Here is a 21,114-nt window from a genome sequence, read left to right on the forward strand (position 1 = left end):
TCCTCCTCTACTTATCGCTGCTCTGCACTACTATCCCACGCGCCGCACTACTACTTCCTCCCACTTCTCCTCCCTTCAGCTACTACTCAACCACATTTCCTTCGTCCTGTAGCATACTCTTTACATTCATTCCTTACACTATTTGTTCTAACCACACTTGTCACTCTAACATACACCTTCACACTGCAGTACCACTTCCACTCCTTAGCCAATACCTCACCTGCTCCTGGAAAAAATGCCTCTAAACTCTGCTCTCTTTTCTCCCCCCTCTGCTGGTCTCTTGGTCGCACACCTTCTCCTCTGACCTCATCCAGATAATCCACACTTTGTTTATTCATTTGTAATGCGCACCAGACCTGAGGGTATCAAGGCGCAGCAGTTAAGGAAATGGAAGGCTTAGTCAAGTAAGTTACAGAGTAGGTCAAAGATGCATAGGACAGTACAAACAGTCCAGAGGAGCAATACAATACATATGAAGGCAAATACAGATAAGGTACAAAAATGCAGGTATATATACATATAAGGTACAGAAGAGTGAATCACACGGTGTGCCTTAACTATCGGTAGACTTGAGCCAGTTGATGTAACTGAGTCTAAAATTCAGATAAGGTTGATCTTCTCTGATAGGGTGTGGCAGGGAGTTCCAGAGTTGGGCCGCTTTGATGGGGAAATTGCAGCCACCTACCTTAGAGAGCTTAAATCTAGGGCTGGTGAGGCAGTTGGTATTAATTCGTCTCATGGGTCTGGTGAAAGTTTTTCATCTTCCTGTTGCTACCTCTTATATCCCCCTTTTTCTCTGCTGGTATTGGTTCTTTCTCACTGGCCCTATGTTCCCAATCCGGGGCAGGTTAAAGAAACGAAAAGTCAGTTAGCGGGCTAAGCCTCGCCCACATTTTCCATGTGGATCTGCCGCAGAACAGCAATTTATTTATTTTTGCATTTGTATAGCGCACCAAACCCTCAGGCATCAAGGTTCTGTTTACAGACATTTGTTAGCTTGACATGTTTCTTAATAGCATTATGGCATGGCATAATTCGTGTTAGGCAGGTGGAAGTGTCTGGCTCTTTGGGTTTCTTCGAAGAAGATATTTCCCGAAGGCCCAATAGGAATGTTCCTGTCTCAAGGCTGGCGGTGCAGCATTCCAGTTCTTAGCGATTGCTGGGAAACTGGCCCTGGCTGCTCTTTTCAGTCGACATCTGGGGGTGATGAGGCGATAAGTGTGGGATGATCATGTGAGTCTGGTGTCAGGGGCTTTGGTGAATTTGGCACCAAGGTATTTTGGAGTGGAGTTTGAGATGCACTTCTGGGTTATGACTAGTGTTTTGAAGCGGATATGCTCTCGGATTGGCAGCCAATGTGCATCTCTTGTAGCTTGTGAGAGATGCTCTTTTTTGCTATGTTCTGGGCGGCCCTTAGGACATTGTTTTGTATGATTTGGAGTTTGTTGATATTCACGTTAGAGTGGCCTGCAAAGAGGGCGTTGCAATAATCCAACCTGGAGCCTGCCTATCGGGGCTCTTGCAATGGTGAGACAACTTTCTGTAGAGAGAAATGGTCTGCAGGCGTAGACGAGTTTAGTGATGCAGGCTTTGACTTGCCTGGAGAGTGAGTGAGTGGAATCAAGATATACCCCAAGGGTTTTACGTTGCTGGCTACATGGATGGTGATGCCATCAATGTTGAAGGATTTGAGTCTAGTTTGATTTCAATGGGTTTGAGAGCCAATCAGGATCAGCTCAGTTTTCTCATTGTATGCGTGGTTTGGTAAAAATGTTATATAATGTAGGAGGCCCACATGAAACTTAGGGGCGGGGGGACACCGCACATAACCGGTGTAGGTGAAAAGACTCATAGTTCTGTTGGAGAGGAAGGAGGATATCCAGGTATTCGCCTCGGGGGGGATAAAAGGGCTGAAGAGAGAAGGTGCCGGCAGAGTATTTGGTGATCCACCAAATCAAAGGCGGCTGAGAGATCCAGTAGTAGCAGAAGGTTAGTTTGCCGGCTTCTTTGGATTCTTCGAGTTGTTTTTTTTAGATCGAGGACTGATTCAGTGCAGTGGCCTGGTCTTAATCCAGATTGGCGCAGTGGAATTTGAGGTGCTGTTGGATTTGTAGATATGCTGCTCTGTCCACTATTTTTAGCAGGAAAGGTATCGTTGTAATTGGGCGGTAATTGGTGTGAATGTCCGGGTCTAGCGTGGGCTTCTTTAGAAGTGGTAGTACCCAGGCATCTTTTAGGTTAGTTGGCACAATGTCTGATGCAAAAAGAGGCATTAATGACAGATTATATGAATGGTGCTAGGGCTTCAGCACACTCTTTGATGATTGGGGTAGGGCAGATGTCCCCTTGACATCTTGATTGTGATGACATTGCTGTTGTAGACGGGTTTGAATTCAAAGAGGGGGACGTTGAATCCTTGGATTTGGGCTCAGTGATGTTATTATGGATAGGTAGTTTATTTTTCATTTGCAGGATCTTTCCTTGTAGCATGGAGATTTTGCTCTCTAGTGCGTGTTGTATCTTAGTGCACCAGGTGATATCTAGGGGTGCAGTTGGAATTTGGGTGGGGATGGGGATTCCAGTTCTCGTAGTATGGAGAAGGGCTCCCGTTTGCTGGAGTTGGCTTTGGAGATTGTCATTGTAAGTGGTGCTTTTAGCTTGGAGGAGAGCCTATTTGTATGCTTTTGTTGTGGCGAGGAATTGGATTATTTTCAGCTGATTAGGATTGTTTTTCCATGAAGTTTCTGCAATGCGTTTCGAGATACTGAGTTTTGTCAGTCAGATCTGAGGTAAACCAGCTGTTAATGCGTGCAATGGATTTGGCTTTACGAAGGGTCAGTGGGGCTACTGTGTTCATGGCTAATGAAAGTGTTTGGTTATAGTTGTTGACCAAGGTGGTTGGTTCGCCGGTAGGATTGGTTTGCTCATTGAGCGGTTTCAGAAAGGGCAGGACATTTGGTGGGGTTATTTTTCTGGAACTTCTTGTCGTGCTGGAGCCAGCACTGGAGGCTTGATGTGCTGTGCTTCTGGTCTGGGTAACTGGAAGGTGACAATATTGTGGTCTGGCCAAGGGCAGGGTGTGTTGGATAGGATTGTGAGGCCACAGTTCAGGTAGGCTAGCCAGTTTAGGATCCAGCCCTTATTATCGATAGGAGTTGTAATGCGTTGTGTGAAACCTAGGCTAGCTAGTGCGTTAGCTAGGGTGGAGGCATTGTCAACAGTGTGACCGTTAAACCCTAGATTTAAATCTCCAACTATTATGACTTTAGAGGTGTGCTTAGCGTTGGCATAGAGAATAGGTACAATGTCCTTCTTGAGGGAATGAGAAGGGCCTGGGAGCCGGTAGATCAGGTGGATATTCACTGTGGCTGTGTGTGATAATGTGAGTTTGATGGTTAATATTTCTCATGCGAGGATGGCATGGGTGTTGGCTTCTCTAATAATAAGGGAATCTTTGGCTATGATGGAGACTCGCCCCCACCATCCCTTCCTTCGGGTCTGTCTTTGCGGAAGATGGGTAGTGTTGGGGCAATGCTAGTGAGAGAGCAGGACCTGAGGCTGTGTGCAGCTAAGTTTCAGATATGGCCAGGACATCTAGGTTATTGGCAGTGAGCAGATCTGCAATGTCCAGAGCATGGGCAGCCAATGATCTGGCATTGATTAGTGATCAGCTTGTGCTGTGCAATTCCGCGGTTTGGTTTACAGGTGGAGAAGTGGTGTTGCTGGTCTGCATTTGTGAGGGAGTGAATAGAGCTTTGCAGGGTGTGCCGGGCCTGGTGGTAGATAAGGGGGACTCCGATGGAATGCAGGTTCCTTGTGGGTTGGGTAGGCTGGAGTTGGCACGGAGGCAGGTGTTACAGTGAGGTGCGATGTTGTAGTGAATTTGTGATGCAGTGGTTGTTCTGGAAGAGTTGATTGCTTCGCATGGGCTTTTCAGTGGTAAGGGTAGCTGGATGATGTTGGGATGTGCCGTGTCATCTCTAATGTTGAGTGCAGGCAGAGGTAAACTAGTGCCAGAAGTGCTGAGAAGCTCTGTAAGGTTGTGCACAAAGTGCTGTGTGGTGGTATGAGTGTGTTGCTTCATAGGGTATTTTTTGCAGGCGCTTGGTGTGAGCGCAGGGGGATCAGGCAGCAAGCTGCACTTGTGAGATTGTGTGTCTTGCAGGGTGGAATTGTGTAAGGGGATTGGGTCGGTGCATGGGGAGGGTGAGTTGTTGTGTTTGGCCCACAACTTAGTGCGGTAGGACCGTGAAGAGAGGCAGAGGTGTCTATTGGTGCCAATGCATGGGGCAGTCAGCATGTTGAGGGTATGTACCTGTTTGTGGCTGGCAGACATTTTCGCTTTTGTGGTTTAGGATAGGAGGTGGCAAGTAGGTTAGAGCTATGATCTGTAGGGTATGATTGTTTACATTTGAGGTGCTTTGCAACCCCTGGGTCAGAGAGAGCCATGGTGGGATCTGGGGTCAGTGCGTGCAAAGCACATGCCTTGATATTACTGTATGGAGATAGTGGTGGGAGGTGATGGCAGTTTGTAGGTTGGATTTCGGTCCCCTGGCTGGGTGGATCTTGAACCATTTGGTCTTGGTGTGGTTTATTTGGATGTGCGCAGCTCGGCCCTGAGGTGAGTTTGAGGAGGCAGTGCAAGTCACGAGGTTACCATTGGTTTGGCGGCTAGTTTTTGAAGGTCGGGTGTAAGCTGAATCCGCTTCCCTTCCTGTTTGGGGCGTGTGAGTTGGCGTGCCGATTGCACTGTCGGTACCAGGGGGGCATGGCCATGTTTGCAAAGCAAACGTAACTCCTGCCGGAAGGAAGGGGGTCAGGCGGAGCGTTGATTGGGGGGTGGGCAGAACAATTTAACTTACTGTACTGGTATATGAACAGACAGGCTGGTTGTATACCAAAATACATCTGGCTTACCTTTAATGTAGTTGGTGCCGTTTCAGAAGGTTTGGAGCGACCATTGCGGCAAGCAGCGGAGAGCTGCAGAGAGCAATGCAGGCATTTTGTCGCAGCCTTCAGTGTCAGCCCGGCTTGGCGATGGCATCCCGGGAAGATGAGTGTCCTAGTTTGTGTTTTGGGGACTGATTCGAGATGTCCCTGTGGGAAGTCCCATAGGGAATTGCTGGTATTTCCCACCTTGTGGTCCGTGGTGGTCTAGAGAGATTGCAGTTCTTTGTGCAGGCTTGCCGGTATCCCTTGGCTGCTCTGTGAGTTCTGCCTGCCTGCTGTGTAGGAACACTGCTTCTTCATGCTGCTCTCTTTCCATATCATGGCTCACAGAAGCTTGTCGCACAGCTCCTCGTGTGCTGCGGCTTCTCTTTGTGGATTTTTCTCTCCTTGCAGCTTATAGATAATGTGGATTGGCAGTGACTGTCACAAATGAAGGGTGCTGGATCTGGATTAACTTTGATATTTCATTTTGGTTCCTTGTGCGGATGATATCCCTCTAAAAGAAACAGAGAAACACTGGCAGGTATCTTGTATTTGAGGTATGGCTTAAGACTGAGGTGTACTGCTGAGATGTATACCGGCACACAGGGTATGGGGATCCGGCACCAGGACCCTCTCAACAGCCACAGTTTGCATGCTGAAGACTGTTCTGGGTTTCACTCTAGGCCCCCCACCCCAGACTAAGGGGGTACTGGTCTTGTCACAATAGGAACAGAGAAAAAAGGCAGAGCACAGATCTACTATTGTAAAATGGTAGGCTGCTAGAGACATGAGAGTTAGAATGATAGCTGGATTTGGAACAACTGGGAAGGACATAATCATCACAAAGTTTACTGCTTTCGCATCCTTTACATATTTGTGTGTTTCGCCTGGCTTCTTGACCAGCAATATGGGTGTATTGCAAGGGCTGGTGGTCGGGACAATACTACTTTACGACAAAAGAGAGTCAATACCTACAGTGATAACTTAATCCTCTTCCAGTTTAAAGGGCTTTTCTTAGAAGGATCCACCTTAATGTTGACTGGTTCAGCTTTATGTATCCAACATCGTTATCATGCAATGACCCCAAGGATTACAGCATTGAATCTGTAAGACCTTGTAGACCAGTTCACTCCCCATTCTCCAATATTGTACACTCTGCTCAATAGGTGGTTGGAGCACTGCTAGAACAGCTTTTGATCCGGCACACTTAATACACCTTCTGGTGAGCAGTGAATGGTACATCTAAGCTTGCACACCAAATCTCTATTAACAAGTGGAGCTGAAGGGCTAAGAAGAAAGGCATGAGTGTCAGTTACAGAACTTAGTGTAATTGTAAGGGGCTCTGTTATTTTATCTATGACCGGGATGTTAGAAATTCACACTGCCTTGACTGTGTCCATTAATAAGGGGACATTAGGTAAGCACTCATACCGTAGGACAGATCTCTTAGCACTAGTATCATTTAAACAAGGTATGCGTTCCCCTTTGACTGGTCAGTGTACATATCTACATTCCTAATCTACTGGTATCAAAGGGTTAATAGTGAGAACCTCTTTTGCTTTGACTCTGAAAGGGTGAGGTTCTATTGGTTGGGATTCGGGAAGGAATTTGGCATACCTGCACCCTGATTGGGAAACCCATCAGTGCAACGTTGGGGTTGAAACTGTACACCTGGGCATTAGTAAACATATTACGCTGGTGTCTGTAGAGGCACTCCTACTTCCAATGTTCAGGCTGTTTACAATAGTTGAACACTGAGTGATCGACCTAGTGTCCCTGCAGTCCTGAGTATTCCTGATGTTGCGATGGTAGTTGTTGCGCTTGGATTTTCTGCTGCTCCAGCTAACCTGGCTGTCTGAGCTACCTCTGTTGTCCCTGCTGTCCCGAAGATGCTCGCTGTCAAGCTCCTTAAACCTGTCTCTTCCTCCAAATATTTCCTGCAACCCACCTCTCACCAATGGTGATGCCTGCGCCTGACTTGCCGGCTTTAAAGTTGTAGTGTCATCCGATTGTTAATATTTCTTGTTCCTGACACGCTATGCAGTAGTTTGCAATTGCAACAAGTTCCAATAATGGCTTCTTCTGCCAAGCAATACAGATTGTTTTAAGATGGAGTTGTATTTTAGGTGTCTGGCCAGAAACGAAGGAGTGTTCAATCGCTTCCTGTGCAGTCTCATCAGATTTATTAATACCCGAGTGTTATGTGAACACTATCTTGAACGATATAGGAAATGTGCACGCAGTTCACCTTTTTATTCTGCTTACAGTTTCAGATTTTTCCCCCCAATCTGTTTTTCTGGGGTCTATTGCAGGAATGACTGCTATTTCAGGCTTGTTGCAGGGTGATCCAGTACCCTGATCAGCAGCTGGACAATTAGCATGGTGGGTCAGTCCCTGCTAACCTCGGGAAGCAACTATTTGCATGAGGTGATTCCTATCCATCCAGGCAGGGTTATAGCACGGAATGACATAAAGGATTTCTTCAAGTAACACTAATATTAAGGCAATCCCTTAGCAAAGTTACGTAGGTCTCCCCATGTCCAATGGAGCTTATACAGTGAGCAATTGGAGATTCCCTTCTTAAGTCGCCCCCTGCTCCTGGTATTTGCTTCAATAGTGCTTGCAAGAGAGGAACCGGCCCCCTACGGCTTAGCTCCCCTTGTCACTGATGGGATATAGGAGGGAGACGCGGTATCCATGAACTGAGGTGCTAGGTCCTGGCTGCAACAGATGTCAACATTTTGTAGGTGCCAGTGCGACACTTGGCATTGTAGAATTTTAGACTGCCACCTGCCCCCAACCCCACACCTCCCCTGGTGTCGCGCCGCAGAAAGTCAATAATTTCTTCTGTGGATTCTGGATCTTGTTCGTCTGCTTTCACATCTACATTCCAAGGTCATTATAGGGTGGATGACCCACGTGCCTCTTTTCCCCTTTAGAAATCTGATCCTCCCATCAATCGCTCATTGGAAACTTTCTTTTATCTTGGGCTCTGTGTGTTTCGCAGTGTCTTATTCGGGCCACATTGCATATGACACAACTATATTTGCCGTTCATAAAGTGTGCAGATATGCCCATAGGTGGGGCTTCCACCTGTTTACTATGTAAGCCGATTTTCTGTTGCACATTTTAGCGCCACTCGCCCTGTTCCAATCGTGCCTGCGCCACTTGCACCTCCACTCGTGTGCGGTCTCAAGAAGCGAGGGGAATTTAGAGGCTCAGCTGAGTGGTCCTGAAAGGGTTTATGGGCCACTTCACTCTGTTCTCGTCCCAGCTTTCGCTATTTAACACGGCCATTGCCTTCTGTCTATACTGTATTCTCCCGTATTTGTGTCCCGTTTTCATTTATATTCCCCATCATTCCAGACCAGAAACCAGAATACACTAGATAGCCTATGTGCTCTTACCAGACCAGTCTAGCTATCCTAGAACTGCAAGTATTTTGCCAAGCCTATAATCGGGACACAACACATAACATTACTCCCAAAATCATGACAATAAGCCAGGCAAAAATGAATAGAATCAAACCTTCCCTGAAACAAAGTCTCACTTAGCCACCATATAAACATCTTGGCTCCTCGAATGGTTGGTGCAATTGAACCACCTATGACCTTCCCTGTTACCACTCAGAGTTTTTAACTAGGACTGCTTGTTCTTTTTGGTTGTGGATGTGAGGCATTCGAACCAATTTGTGGAAGAGACCAGGCTTACTGTTATGATTTAGATGGCTGTCAAACAAAGGTGAATTATTAATTGGTTTACAAGTCAAGGAATATGGCATCGCATCCCCCACCTAACTAACCTAACACGCCTTCCAGGCCCGTTATCTTTATAGCCACGTGGTCCCCTGAGCTAGAAGGTTTGAGAAAACTTCGTCTAGGCCTTCCAGCACGTTAATCCGTAAAACAATGGAGCAATTCATAACTTTGACAGTCCTATCCCATTGTTCATGAAAGGAAATTATTTAGAAAGGACCTAGTTCTGTTGTAACGTAATTGGCCAGTGGGTGGAAATTACTTCAGGGGTCGTTCTTCCAGTCCTGCCTCATCTGCCAAGGGGCAAACGTCATCCACCCCTGTGACAACTCAATTACTGGTCAACTGTCCATTGTTCGTATTGGCGCATTCTGGCCACGATTGGACACAGGACCAGAGACTTGCTCTAGAAACCCTGAAGGGGATGGAGCATAACTGTCCCGTCCCTGAATACTGCACATGTCTGTTACACGTTTTGCCTTCAGTCAACAGGGAAAGGGATACCTTTCATTGAGTCCCCTAGAAAAGAGAAACAAACTAAAGGCGATTGGAGCACGATATCATAGGGATGGCATGTTCATTATTGAGGTTTATATGGGGCATCCTAGTTTTCTCCCGCAGAAGAACCTTCCCCCCGGCCCCCTATCATTTCTATCAAAGTATACATTCATACTTTTAATTATTCAAAAGGACCCCGCGCCCCACCATATCCTTTCCAAAACATTATCAGTGACTTTGCTGCTGAAAATACTGCCTATACCTCCCTCCCTTCAAAGCAAGAGTGCTCATTTTATTCCAGAATCTGCATCGTTTTTTCACTTACAGGAAGCAGCAGAGCAGCAGCATGTAATACCATAACAAATGAACGAGTTGTCCTTTGAGAATGTGCTGTAGGTGGAATTGTTGGGATACAGAAGTCAACCAGGGAATTGTAGGGAATTGAAGGGGAAGTGTCTTTGCAATCTTGGACTTGCAGTGGTAAGCATTTCAATTTGTAAGCTACTAGCCAGCCATTAAAAGCGACTTGCTACCTCAATTACACACACACACACACACTCACACGCACTCTCTTACACGTGCTCTCTCTTACACGTGCTCTCTCTTACACGTGCTCTCTCTTACACGTGCTCTCTCTTACACGTGCTCTCTCTTACACGTGCTCTCTCTTACACGTGCTCTCTCTTACACGCGCTCTCTTACACGCGCTCTCTCTTACATGCGCTCTCTCTTACATGCGCTCTCTCTTACATGCGCTCTCTCTTACATGCGCTCTCTCTTACATGCGCTCTCTCTTACATGCGCTCTCTTACATGCGCTCTCTTACATGCGCTCTCTTACATGCGCTCTCTTACATGCGCTCTCTTACATGCGCTCTCTCTTACATGCGCTCTCTCTTACATGCGCTCTCTCTTACATGCGCTCTCTTACATGCGCTCTCTCTTACATGCGCTCTCTCTTACATGCGCTCTCTCTTACACGCGCTCTCTCTTACATGCGCTCTCTCTTACATGCGCTCTCTCTTACACGCGCTCTCTTACACGCGCTCTCTCTTACACGCGCTCTCTCTTACACGCGCTCTCTCTTACACGCGCTCTCTCTTACACGCGCTCTCTCTTACACGCGCTCTCTCTTACACGCGCTCTCTCTTACACGCGCTCTTACGCGCGCTCTCTCTTACGCGCGCTCTCTCTTACGCGCGCTCTCTTACGCGCGCTCTCTCACACGCGCGCGCTCTTACACACACTCTTACACACACACACACACACTTACACACACACACACACACTTACACACACACACACACACTTACACACACACACACACACTTACACACACACACACTTACACACACACACACACTTACACACACACACACACTTACACACACACACACACACTTACACACACACACACACACTTACACACACACACACACACTTACACACACACACACACACTTACACACACACACACACACTTACACACACACACACACTTACACACACACACTTACACACACACTCTTACACACACTCTTACACACACTCTTACACACACACTCTTACACACACACACTTACACACACACACTTACACACACACTCTTACACACACTCTTACACACACACACTCTTACACACACACACTCTTACACACACACTCTTACACACACACACACTCTTACACACACACACACACTTACACACACACACACACTTACACACACACTTACACACACACACTTACACACACACACTTACACACACACACTTACACACACACACTTACACACACACACTTACACACACACACACTTACACACACACACTTAGACACACACACACTTAGACACACACACTTAGACACACACACTTAGACACACACACTTAGACACACACACTTAGACACACACACTTAGACACACACACTTAGACACACACACTTAGACACACACACTTAGACACACACACTTAGACACACACACTTAGACACACACACTTAGACACTTACACACACACACTTACACACACACACACACACTTACACACACTCGCACTCTTACACACACTCTTTCCCTCTCTCCCTCTTGCCCCCCCCCCCATCGGCTAGTGGCGAATTAATATTTTGAGCCGTGAACGAAGTACTCTTTGTACTGGTTATAGAAGCCCTGGAGTTGCACACATTTTATTTAGGTTTAGAGTGATTGTTAGTTGAGGGACCATTCATATGAACCTGCCCTTATTTTTCACTCATTGTGTGCTACTGGTTCCATCAGCCTGTTGCATACTGTGTTGGGGTGTTTCCCACCAGAATAGCTGGCTCCATTATGATGAGGCACAGTCTTAACTCGACCACATTATGCAAATAAGATATCAACTTCTCTGTTTGTATATGATGATACAGAGCTTTTCAAATATATGAAACCGGAGTAGGCTCGTTGTGTGAGAAACCTGAAGGTGTCTCCCTGGCTAGTGCCCGGGGATCTGTCATCCAGGTAGCCAGGACACTGCCATCGTTATTGGATCCAGTTCCTCGGGGCGGACCAGTGATGGAGGATCACCTGAATAGGGGGTCTTTGGCGAGTGGGAGTGAGTCACCGACGGGGGAGACGCAGTATTCCCCTTCTTTCAACCCCTTTTCCCCCATCCTACCACGTAGGATATTCCAAAATACTGCCCCCACCCCCTTTTCCAACACAAACACTTTTGTACAACACAAAAGACAACGGACTAACACCAGAGCCGTTTACCTGACATGTCCCAGTACAAGTGTCGGGGAAAGTCAGGCAATTGACCAGAATCACACACACACACCTGATGGCCCTTTCCCTTCCTGACAGGGATAAAAGGTGGTGCACAACAGCACAGGACGAGCAAGGCAGACCGCACAACGTGAAAGCTAAGTCAGCACATCAGTTCAAGAGGGGGAGGAGGAGAGACTGTGCATACCGAAAGGGAGACAAGGAGAGAATCAACCTTACCCTTTCCGACCAAGGCCTGTGAATCCTCTGCAGAAGGAACCGTAAGATCGCGAACAATAGCCAGCGTGTGTTGCAACAGGTGTCAATGGTACAGTGACCCTCCTCTGCTGATAACCAAGCCGGGGAGAGACGCTCTTCTCTGTGGTATCAACCTTGACTACAAAGAGGAAGAAAGCCAAGCGGTTCATCACAGCCGGTGAGTCGAGGGGAAAGTTGATAAGAAACCGAACTTTGTTGAACGAAATGTAGCAAATGGCTAATAGAACTTTGAAAGCATGAAGCGCAATTGATGTGAAAGGGGGAAACCAGAAACAGAGGATTCCGGCACCACGTGGGGACTCACTCTGAAAGCTCTGTACGATTACCCAAGTATTGAAAATACTAGAAACAGAAGGCCTTGGAAAAGGCAAGAAGAGGGGCCGAAAGGGTCATACACGGGTCTAGTAAAATCCTCTGTACAGTCGATGGTCTTTGGCCGACAGATGATTGTGAATTTAAGGGAAGTGAATCCCGTATCGTAAGAATTGGGGAAGTAAATCCTGCATCGTAAAAGTTGAATGAGAAAGGTACGATTGGCACAAGTGAACCTGAAGGATGGATGCTGATAAAATGGGGCAAAGTCTAAAGTCCCAAAATACAGTTTGTTGACACAAATGAACCTGACCGAGGGATGTCCACAGTGAACTGTTTTGCAAAAGTTGGCAAGAGGTAACCTGGCAGAGGGAGGCCGACAAAAGGAGGCGAAGCCTGAAGAACTGTTTACAAAAACATTGGGATTTGTGAATGCAAGGAGTATTGTAAGACCAGGGAAAGTGGAGTGTCTCCCTTGCCATTTGGATCTGAGCATGGCAAAAGGAGATCCGAAAGAAAGGCCTGAGCCCAATCGAGGGAAGCCTAGGGGTTCGAGAGCGGCAGAGGAAGAATAAGGGGTGGAAAGTCACCACCCAAAGTCCTTTTGAAAAGTAACTTTTTGTTTATTTGTTTTGTTGAATATATCAGACACTCAAAGGCAAGAGACTTTTATTGAAAAGAGACAACCATCAAAGAACCTGATAGCTGGTACGGAACTGTTGGCTCGTGCTGGGAAAGCTCCAGTGTGTGCTGTGCTCATAACGTGAGGAAGGAATACCTCTGGCAATCACATCCTGACTATTTATTTATATCACTCACTCTTTTTGTAATTGGTTGTAAGGATTTGGCAATAGTTATTTATTTATTTATTTTTTGTGTAGGCCTTTTACTTTGTCAGACGCCACAAGGACTGCCTTATTTTTTCATTTGATGGTCTAAGCCAGCTTCCATCTTCGATTTGGGTTAGGCGTTTTTCCACCCTGCATTTACATTTTAAAAAACACTCTTGAACTGTGATCACTTGTGTCTTTACTGTTGCCACCATGAGTTCCTTACAGTTGTCCAATGCATCTCACTTTACTGCTGTATTTCTGATTAACATTAATGACCTGATAAGTAACTAAGTGGATTGATGCTCGATATTGTGCTGAATCAAAAAATGCCATTTGAGATTAATGCATTGTAGATGGGACTTGCAAAATCTACTAGCCCACTCGCATAGGCAAGGAGATTTTAAGAAGGGTGAGTACCATTTGCATGGTACACTACCTTTCTGGTGAGTATGGGGATGTTGGAGATTTTTTTAAATATTTACTGCAAACAAACTGTTTACAGTAAATGAAAATAAGTTTCACTGCATGTCTGGCCTATGGATGGAAAGCATTGCACCAAATATGAAGTGTGGTGATGGTGACATGCACTATTTTACAGAAAGCACAGGAAAATATGTTGTCACCTTTCACCATAGGATGAGTGCATTCCCCTTAGGTGGAGTATGTCAGTTAAGAACATGCCCTGCCGTAGTTGCATTTTTAAGAATTTGCTGCCTGGTAGATGTATGTTCGACCTTTGGACGGCCTTGATGTCTTTCTCTTTTCAAAATGCGTATTGCTATTGTCAGAGTTTTGGCAGATGTAGGCGGAATTAAGTGCGGACATGGTCCACTTCAGGTCTTTTTGCTGAACTCTGAGGCACATTTGTTGGTTTATCTGCCAATTAACCTGTTTCTTCAAGATTACAGCAATTTCGTCTCACATGGGCTAGTTTGTTCAAAAACCTTTTGTCGTTGGCTTGGGCGTTTTTGGGTATGGTGGTGGTGAGGTGATTGAGCACATCACATAATCTGGCAATGTGATTGTTGATGGTTGTCTGGTGGATGGGCCAGCATCTCTTTGTAGTTTATGAAGACTTGATGGAAGGCTTTTTGACTTGAGAAATCCACAAATGGGTGTTCTTAGGTGCACATAGGGCCCAGTCTTTTTTGGAGATCCACTGTATCACTGTGCATAGAACCGAGCCCTTTATATAAATGCCTCAACACTCTGTGATCCACTGTACCTTTGCACACATTTCTTCACCCCCAACAGTGCAGCTGTATTACTTGAAGCATTAGGCCTTGTTCTAATCAGAGAGCCACTGTAGAACTGTGTCGGACACCAATGCTTTCACTGCAAAGCTTGAGGGCAGTAATACTGATAAAAGCTAAAGACAAATAAACAAGGAAAAATCTACACTGTGAAATGTTAGTCAAATTACCCAGCAGGGGAATTAGTCGGCAAGTTTCTTTTTTTCTTGAAGAATAACACTTATTTCAAAGTAGTTATCCTGTCTGGCAAGAGAGTAGTTAAATCAATTACTTCCATTCTTCTGCTGGCCATAGGGTAACGGGTAGTACGCCAAGATGGAGATCCCAAGATTGCACTTTCTAATTGATCTTTGTTCTCCAGCTTCATGTATTTCCAAGATGATAGATCTCAGAAGGAAAGGAACACAAAATATTTGTTCTTTAAAGGCTCCAAAATTACCTGGCTGGTGCTCCTTGCTCCTCTGCTAAATCCTTCTCATATAGGATCCTCAAACATTGAAGAAAATACATTTATATTTCCAAGCAGTAAATGCTGTTTTGGCAGGAGTTTATGGTTGTGTGGTTCCTGCACTGGAGACATCAATGGACTACAAACGTTACCTGACTCTAAGCCTAGCAATTCCATTGGCATCCAACCACTGCTTGAGGCAGAAATGAAGACAGAGACTCCTCCCCTCTTTCCTATCTTCTGTTCCATGACCGTAATGAATTATTGATACTCTTAAGCACAAATAGAGAATGAAGGAAAGTTTAACGACCCAGTTCAGCAACCCCACTACAGGTTACTGACCTAATTTGAAAAACTATTGCGCTGGGTTAAATCGTATCAGAAGAGTCTGCAACACACCTAGTCTTGCTCGATTATGTACGGTATTGTAACATTTCTAAAAAGGGCAATCAATACAGTAATTTACAAAAATATCAATTTTATTTAATTCATGTTTTCAAAAATCGATCCAGCAGGAAAGTCAACACAGCAATACAACACAATAAAGTGCTTTGTGCTGGACAGTACATAAAATCAATTGCACAATACTATTAAATCTTTCTAAAATCAATTAACTTAGTCATACATCTCATACTCCATTCACCCTAATGAATTATTTGCTGTTAAAGGGGTCGAAATAAGGATTTGTGGAGCAGGAGCTAAAACTCCTGGGCATTCTGCATCACACAGTAAGTAGGAGCTAACTCTGGGGAACTAGGAGCTAGTACATAGTGGGTTGGAAATCCAGCTTTTACATATGTGGCAAACTATAAATGTATGCCCATGGTATATGGCCCATTACAGTTTAAATGTCTTCTACATGTGTTAAAATGCTCCTTCTTACAAGACCCAAACGCCAAGATTCAAATCACAAAGGTATGTTTCTATGGACCAGTTGGCCTGAGTAGTCAAATTTATCTCCTGTGGGCTGTTGGCATCAAGTTAGCCTGGCTTTACTAGGCTACACGCAGACACTAAATAGCTCCCAGCTCTAGGCAATTTTCGAACCCAGTATTATTAAATGGCTGTCACATGGAGCTGATTTGGCGACGTTTCGGGATTATCAGCTGATGGTGTTCTGCTTTGTAAGCAAGAGCATCATTCTCCTCGACACCTCTGGGTATATTAAAAGGGGCTAGAATCACACACCCATTTATGATTGGGAATCCTGGAGAGAATTTATCTGGCCTAGTCCTTTTTCCTTGTGAATTGATAAATGTCTGTTTATTTACTGGACACAAGCGAAAAAAGTAGTTGGAGAGACTTTCTGAATTGGAAGCTGTGAATCATGTAGTTATATCCCAACCTTACAGGGGAAGTGGGGGAATAATGGCTGGAATTTGTGTATGGAATGGCCTGCTCGGTCTAGGCAGAATGTAAAGAATCCATGTCGCCCTCTTTAATCTGGTCATTAATAAGAATCCTTATGTAAAAATCACATGTATGCAAAGCTTTGGTCTGGGGTCTGTACAAAACCAAAGTGGTCTTACCTCCCTGAAAACCACTAAAAGCATTCCTCCATGGCTGCATTTAGTTGAATAATCCACTTACCACATTTCTGCCAGGATTATTTGGTATGATATGACTTTATCCACAGTTCCTGGTAGGCTTCCAGGTACCCAAACCTTCATATTTTGTGCTGACAGTCAAGGCAAATCACATTTTAAATGGATACAGTGCAGTGCTATCTGACAGCCTAGATTGTGTAGGAGGCCTCGAGAAAGACAAACTCCGTTTCAAAATGCTCATTCAGATATGCAATATAAATCTAGGGAAATCTAAACTGAGATGTGCTTGCTCGGGGTACTTTCAATCCCTTTGGAGCGGAAGGCTGCTTTATTGAAGGGACAGCATGTGATGCTGGAAATGCATCGGAGGGACAGGGCCTCCATATCCTTGTCCTTTACTGCTTTTTATCGTGTGTTCTGTCATGTTTTCCACACAGGAGTTAATGTGGGACTCCTGGCAGTGCAGCTCTCTTTTGGTTTGGTGAACAGACCAGTGGGATACCCTTATGGCACCCATGGGTAGGGGTACAACCCTGTGCCCCTAGTGTATGTTTTTGGGCACCTGTGTGTGACCTACAGAGCAGGGTACGGGCTGGTGGCAGCTCTGTGCTGAAATGACTGGTGCCCTAAGCGGCCTCCATTTTGGGATGCCCAGGCCCTGTCATTGGAATCGGTAGATTCCTGATGGAGACAAAATGGCCCCCATGGCCTCTTGCCTTCCATCACCTATTACCTTGATCTTCCCGGGACTTCGGGAAGCCCTGCCTCTGTCCCTTCCCCCTGACTGGCTGTTAGGTGGAAGTTCCATATATGGTAGTGTGGGGAAGTGCCGACCAGACTGGCTGGAGCCTTCTCAACGAGCGTATGTTGTGGGTACGCCTGTGGGTGGGACCTGGGTGAATGGAGTGTGACGAATATGCATTCTATGTTGTGGGTGTCTAGTATCTGGTGGTTGACGCAATGGCTGAGACAGCCCTGCCCGAAACTGGTATGAATGCAGCTGGGAGTGTTGAATGGCTCGGTACTTGTCCCAATACACATAACTTGTTGTGAGTGTCTGGAGAGAAGTGAATGGCCTGAATGCTCCGTGTGTCTGATTGCCTGCCTGCATGAATAACCGTAGTTGTGATTGGATGCTGAGTGTGACTCAGCGAAATTAATAGGAGATCAACAGTATATCTGGGGACCTCTCACTGCTAGGAATCGTGTTCGGAAGCTGAAGTCCACTACGATGAGTAACTGGAGTAACTGAAGCTTAACCTTGAGCCCTGCTGGACGAGAAGAATTGCTGTTGCTCTCCTTCGCAATCTGAAAGCTGCTGTGCCTCAAGAACTGACCCAGAGAGGACCTGGTAAGGCGCCCTCTTCCCGAGCTACGAGGGACCATCGTGCACAGCCGATCTTTGCCTAAGCTCCCTGGTAGACAGACCTTCGACAGGCTGCCGACCCGATACGGGGATTGCTGCGGAACTCCAAGGAGAAGCGCCGGACTGTTAAACGCCACTGTCGGCGACTGCCGTCAGCGACTGGAGCCGCCGTGCTCCTGTTGCCTAAGAACTTCATTGATCCAAGGACGCTCTCGTCCGCTTCGTCACTGCTGTATCCTGCTGGAGAAGGCCCGACCGTCGACGCGCCGAGGAGCATCCAGCGGTGGGTTTCCCGCCACCCAAAGACCACAGACACCGACGACTCGATGCCCTTGATGGGCCACAGTTCTTCAACTCTTTGCGGTCCAGAACTGAAATTGACATCGAGGTCCCCTGCACGCCTTTTCCTTGCAGGACTTTTACGCTTCCCCGTCAACGAGCACCGCTAGGAACGACACGGCCACTTCACCGTCGTAGCTCGACCTGTTCACCGTCGGACGTTCGACGACCAGTGACTCCTGCCTTAAAGGGAGGGCACTCAAGAAGTGTTGTTGGTTTCCCCGACGAGGAACGCTACAACGCCAGGTACTTTCGGGTTGCAGAACTATTGGAAAGTCTAGTGTGAACAATATATGGACTGGGCTTGTATCTTTCTTCTACAGGTTGCCCAGGTTGGGGGGGATTTCCACACAGAACTGTGTCTAGGTAGTGGGACCAGTATTCTGCCAGTTGCTCAACCATCTTGCTTTCCTTCCTCTCTCTACTGCTGGTTTCCTCTTTATTTTGATCTGTGTCATTCTGACCGTATGCACTTTAATGAGATCTAATAACGTTAGTGGTACCACTTTAGAATTGTACATATTTACCATTGTTGATTTTCGGAGTACAAAGTGAGTTATCGTGATCGTGTATATGACCATGAATATTATATAAAGACTGTGTTGTAACCAATACAGTGTGTTGACATTCCTTTGTGGGTGCTTGGGGACTACACTGTACTTAAAAAAAACCAGCCCGCATCACCTCCTGAGAAGCTAGACCTTGATTGCTCGACCACATACCAATAATAGAGAATCTTGGAAGGGGTCTCTGTCTCTCCTCTACCAAACAGAGAGCAGAAGTACAGCCCCCCCCTCCGGTCTTTACACAGCAGTCCTGGCCTAACCCTAATTTTAATAGAAATTGTAAGATCCTGTGCAGCAGGTGAGAATGGTTTTTAGCAGTCATTTTAAGGTGATCATGTGATAAAACACAAAGTGTATACCTCCCGTTTTAGAATTGGTATCCATTTTAGGGAGATTGGGCTATTAGTTTTGGAGCTAGGACAAAGTCTAATATGTCTAGTGATCAGGTGAGTCCTATTTTTGTCGTTTTAAGGATTTGTGGTCTGTGAGACTTTTGGCTTGTGGGTACCTTTCTGCTCTGAGCTACATACCTGTGGATACTTGTGTATATGTCAGTACTCTCAACATAGAATAATAAGGACTAATAGACACGCAAGTGCCTGGACCTTTGTCATTTGCTCTGCTCAGGTGATTTGTTTCACAATAGGGACTTCTACTGTGATGCAAAGAGGGCTGAGATAATAACTATGATCTTTATAATTAACAGGAATTGCTAGGTGCAAATTTATTTTAGAATACAGCCAAAGATTACATTTTTAAAGAAAAAATGAATAATTTTCCTTGCCTCAAATACACCAGGCAGAAATTAGAACTATTTTTCTTACTTACTAAAATAAATCCTTTTATTCCCATCTTCCAAAAATAGGGAGTGCAATTTTCTTGCCACAAACACTTATTTGGGGCACTGCTTCTACCTTTTGGTCCTGTTCCTCATGCACTGTGGGTGTGCTGTCACTTTTGCTGTGAAGGTTCTGTAGTTGGCAGCAGCTGTTGCTACAGAGAGTTGTCATCGACAGACCTCGAATACCCACTAGGTGTTGCCTTTTTTGTGGCTGGGTGGAGGCCCTTAAAATGTTTTGAACCAGTCAGTTTTATGTGCTGCTTTTGTCGCTTGTATAAATCCATTCTGTTCCATGCATTTTAGTTGGGAGTTGTAACCTAGGACACTTAACTCATCATAGATCATAAAATGGCTTGGTGGTTTGAGTAGTTGCTCCAGATCTCTTTTTAACCTGGACGTCATGAGGGCCACCTATTCTTGCATGCTTCGTAGTTCCATTGAATGCTATTTACCCATGTTATTGATGTGCCATGAGACCATTCTGCTTGTGTGATCTATATTGTTGTTAATGGATGGTGTCAAGGTGAGGAGTTATTCCATATAATGGCTGAGGGAAACCCTATGCTCTACAATTATGCACCAGAAAACCATGTCGTATTATTCCTTCCACATCCATTGCGGTTACAATTAATCACTGAACCAGGCAGTTGGTGGAATTGTGTGGCACATGCTTCTCATTCAAAACAAATTATGCACACTGCCGCCACCCCACAGCAATAAAACTTGCTTGGCTATGTTGAACTAGAGCACCAAAAGGAGGTAATGCTTCAGATTGCCTTATTTTGGGTGAAAGAGAGCTACAAACTTCAGGCTAAAAAATTGGTACTGATTGGAATATGGATATCTCTCCAGAATGAGGTGCTCATGTGCCATGTCACAAGTGAGAATTTTATGGAGAAATTTGAGACTCTGGAGCAAAACATTAATTATCAACGAATCTAGCACTGAGGCATTAGTCACTCATCAGATGGGGTGTGCTGTAAGTTTGCTGTTAGTGGGGGATGTCAAACTAAAGAGACAGATTTTTACCTGTGTGTTTTTGTTTCCCTCTTCTCTCCTCAGACCCAGAGGGCAGCCTCTCGCCCTCCTTCCGCAGTGACAGTCCTGGGCCCGCCTCCTCTCCGGCCTCAGTGCCTAAGGTGGCCATTGACCTTGAGCTGGAGAAGAAGTTACTTCATCACCTGTCAGACCTGTCCCTGTCATTGCCCACAGATTCCATCTCCATTCAGCAGGCCATGGGCATGGTAAGAGCCAGGTTCCAACTGCGACAGAGTAAAGGGATTTGTTGCTTACCTGATGTGCAGTTAGGGTTTACTGTGTCCACCAAGGGCATTTTTGGGGAGCACATAGATTATCCATTAGTGAGGATGCAGGGTGTCTTTGGGGGAGTACAGTAAGCGAGG

At 45.8% G+C, this 21,114-nt stretch overlaps 1 protein-coding gene across 2 annotated transcripts in view; it reads left to right on the forward strand.

Moving 5' to 3' along the window:
* METTL3 (methyltransferase 3, N6-adenosine-methyltransferase complex catalytic subunit) overlaps positions 1–21,114 on the forward strand; it is a 643,525-nt gene that overhangs the window by 49,182 nt on the left and 573,229 nt on the right. For both annotated transcript variants that reach the window (XM_069633887.1, XM_069633888.1), the window contains exon 2: positions 20,774–20,955. In XM_069633887.1, coding sequence (XP_069489988.1) covers positions 20,774–20,955 — 182 coding nt within the window. The remainder of the gene's footprint in view (positions 1–20,773; positions 20,956–21,114) is intronic.

The sequence above is a fragment of the Ambystoma mexicanum genome, chromosome 13 (genome assembly GCF_040938575.1).
Source record: "Ambystoma mexicanum isolate Mex_15411 chromosome 13, UKY_AmexF1_1, whole genome shotgun sequence".
Classification (NCBI taxonomy): Eukaryota; Metazoa; Chordata; class Amphibia; order Caudata; family Ambystomatidae; genus Ambystoma; species Ambystoma mexicanum.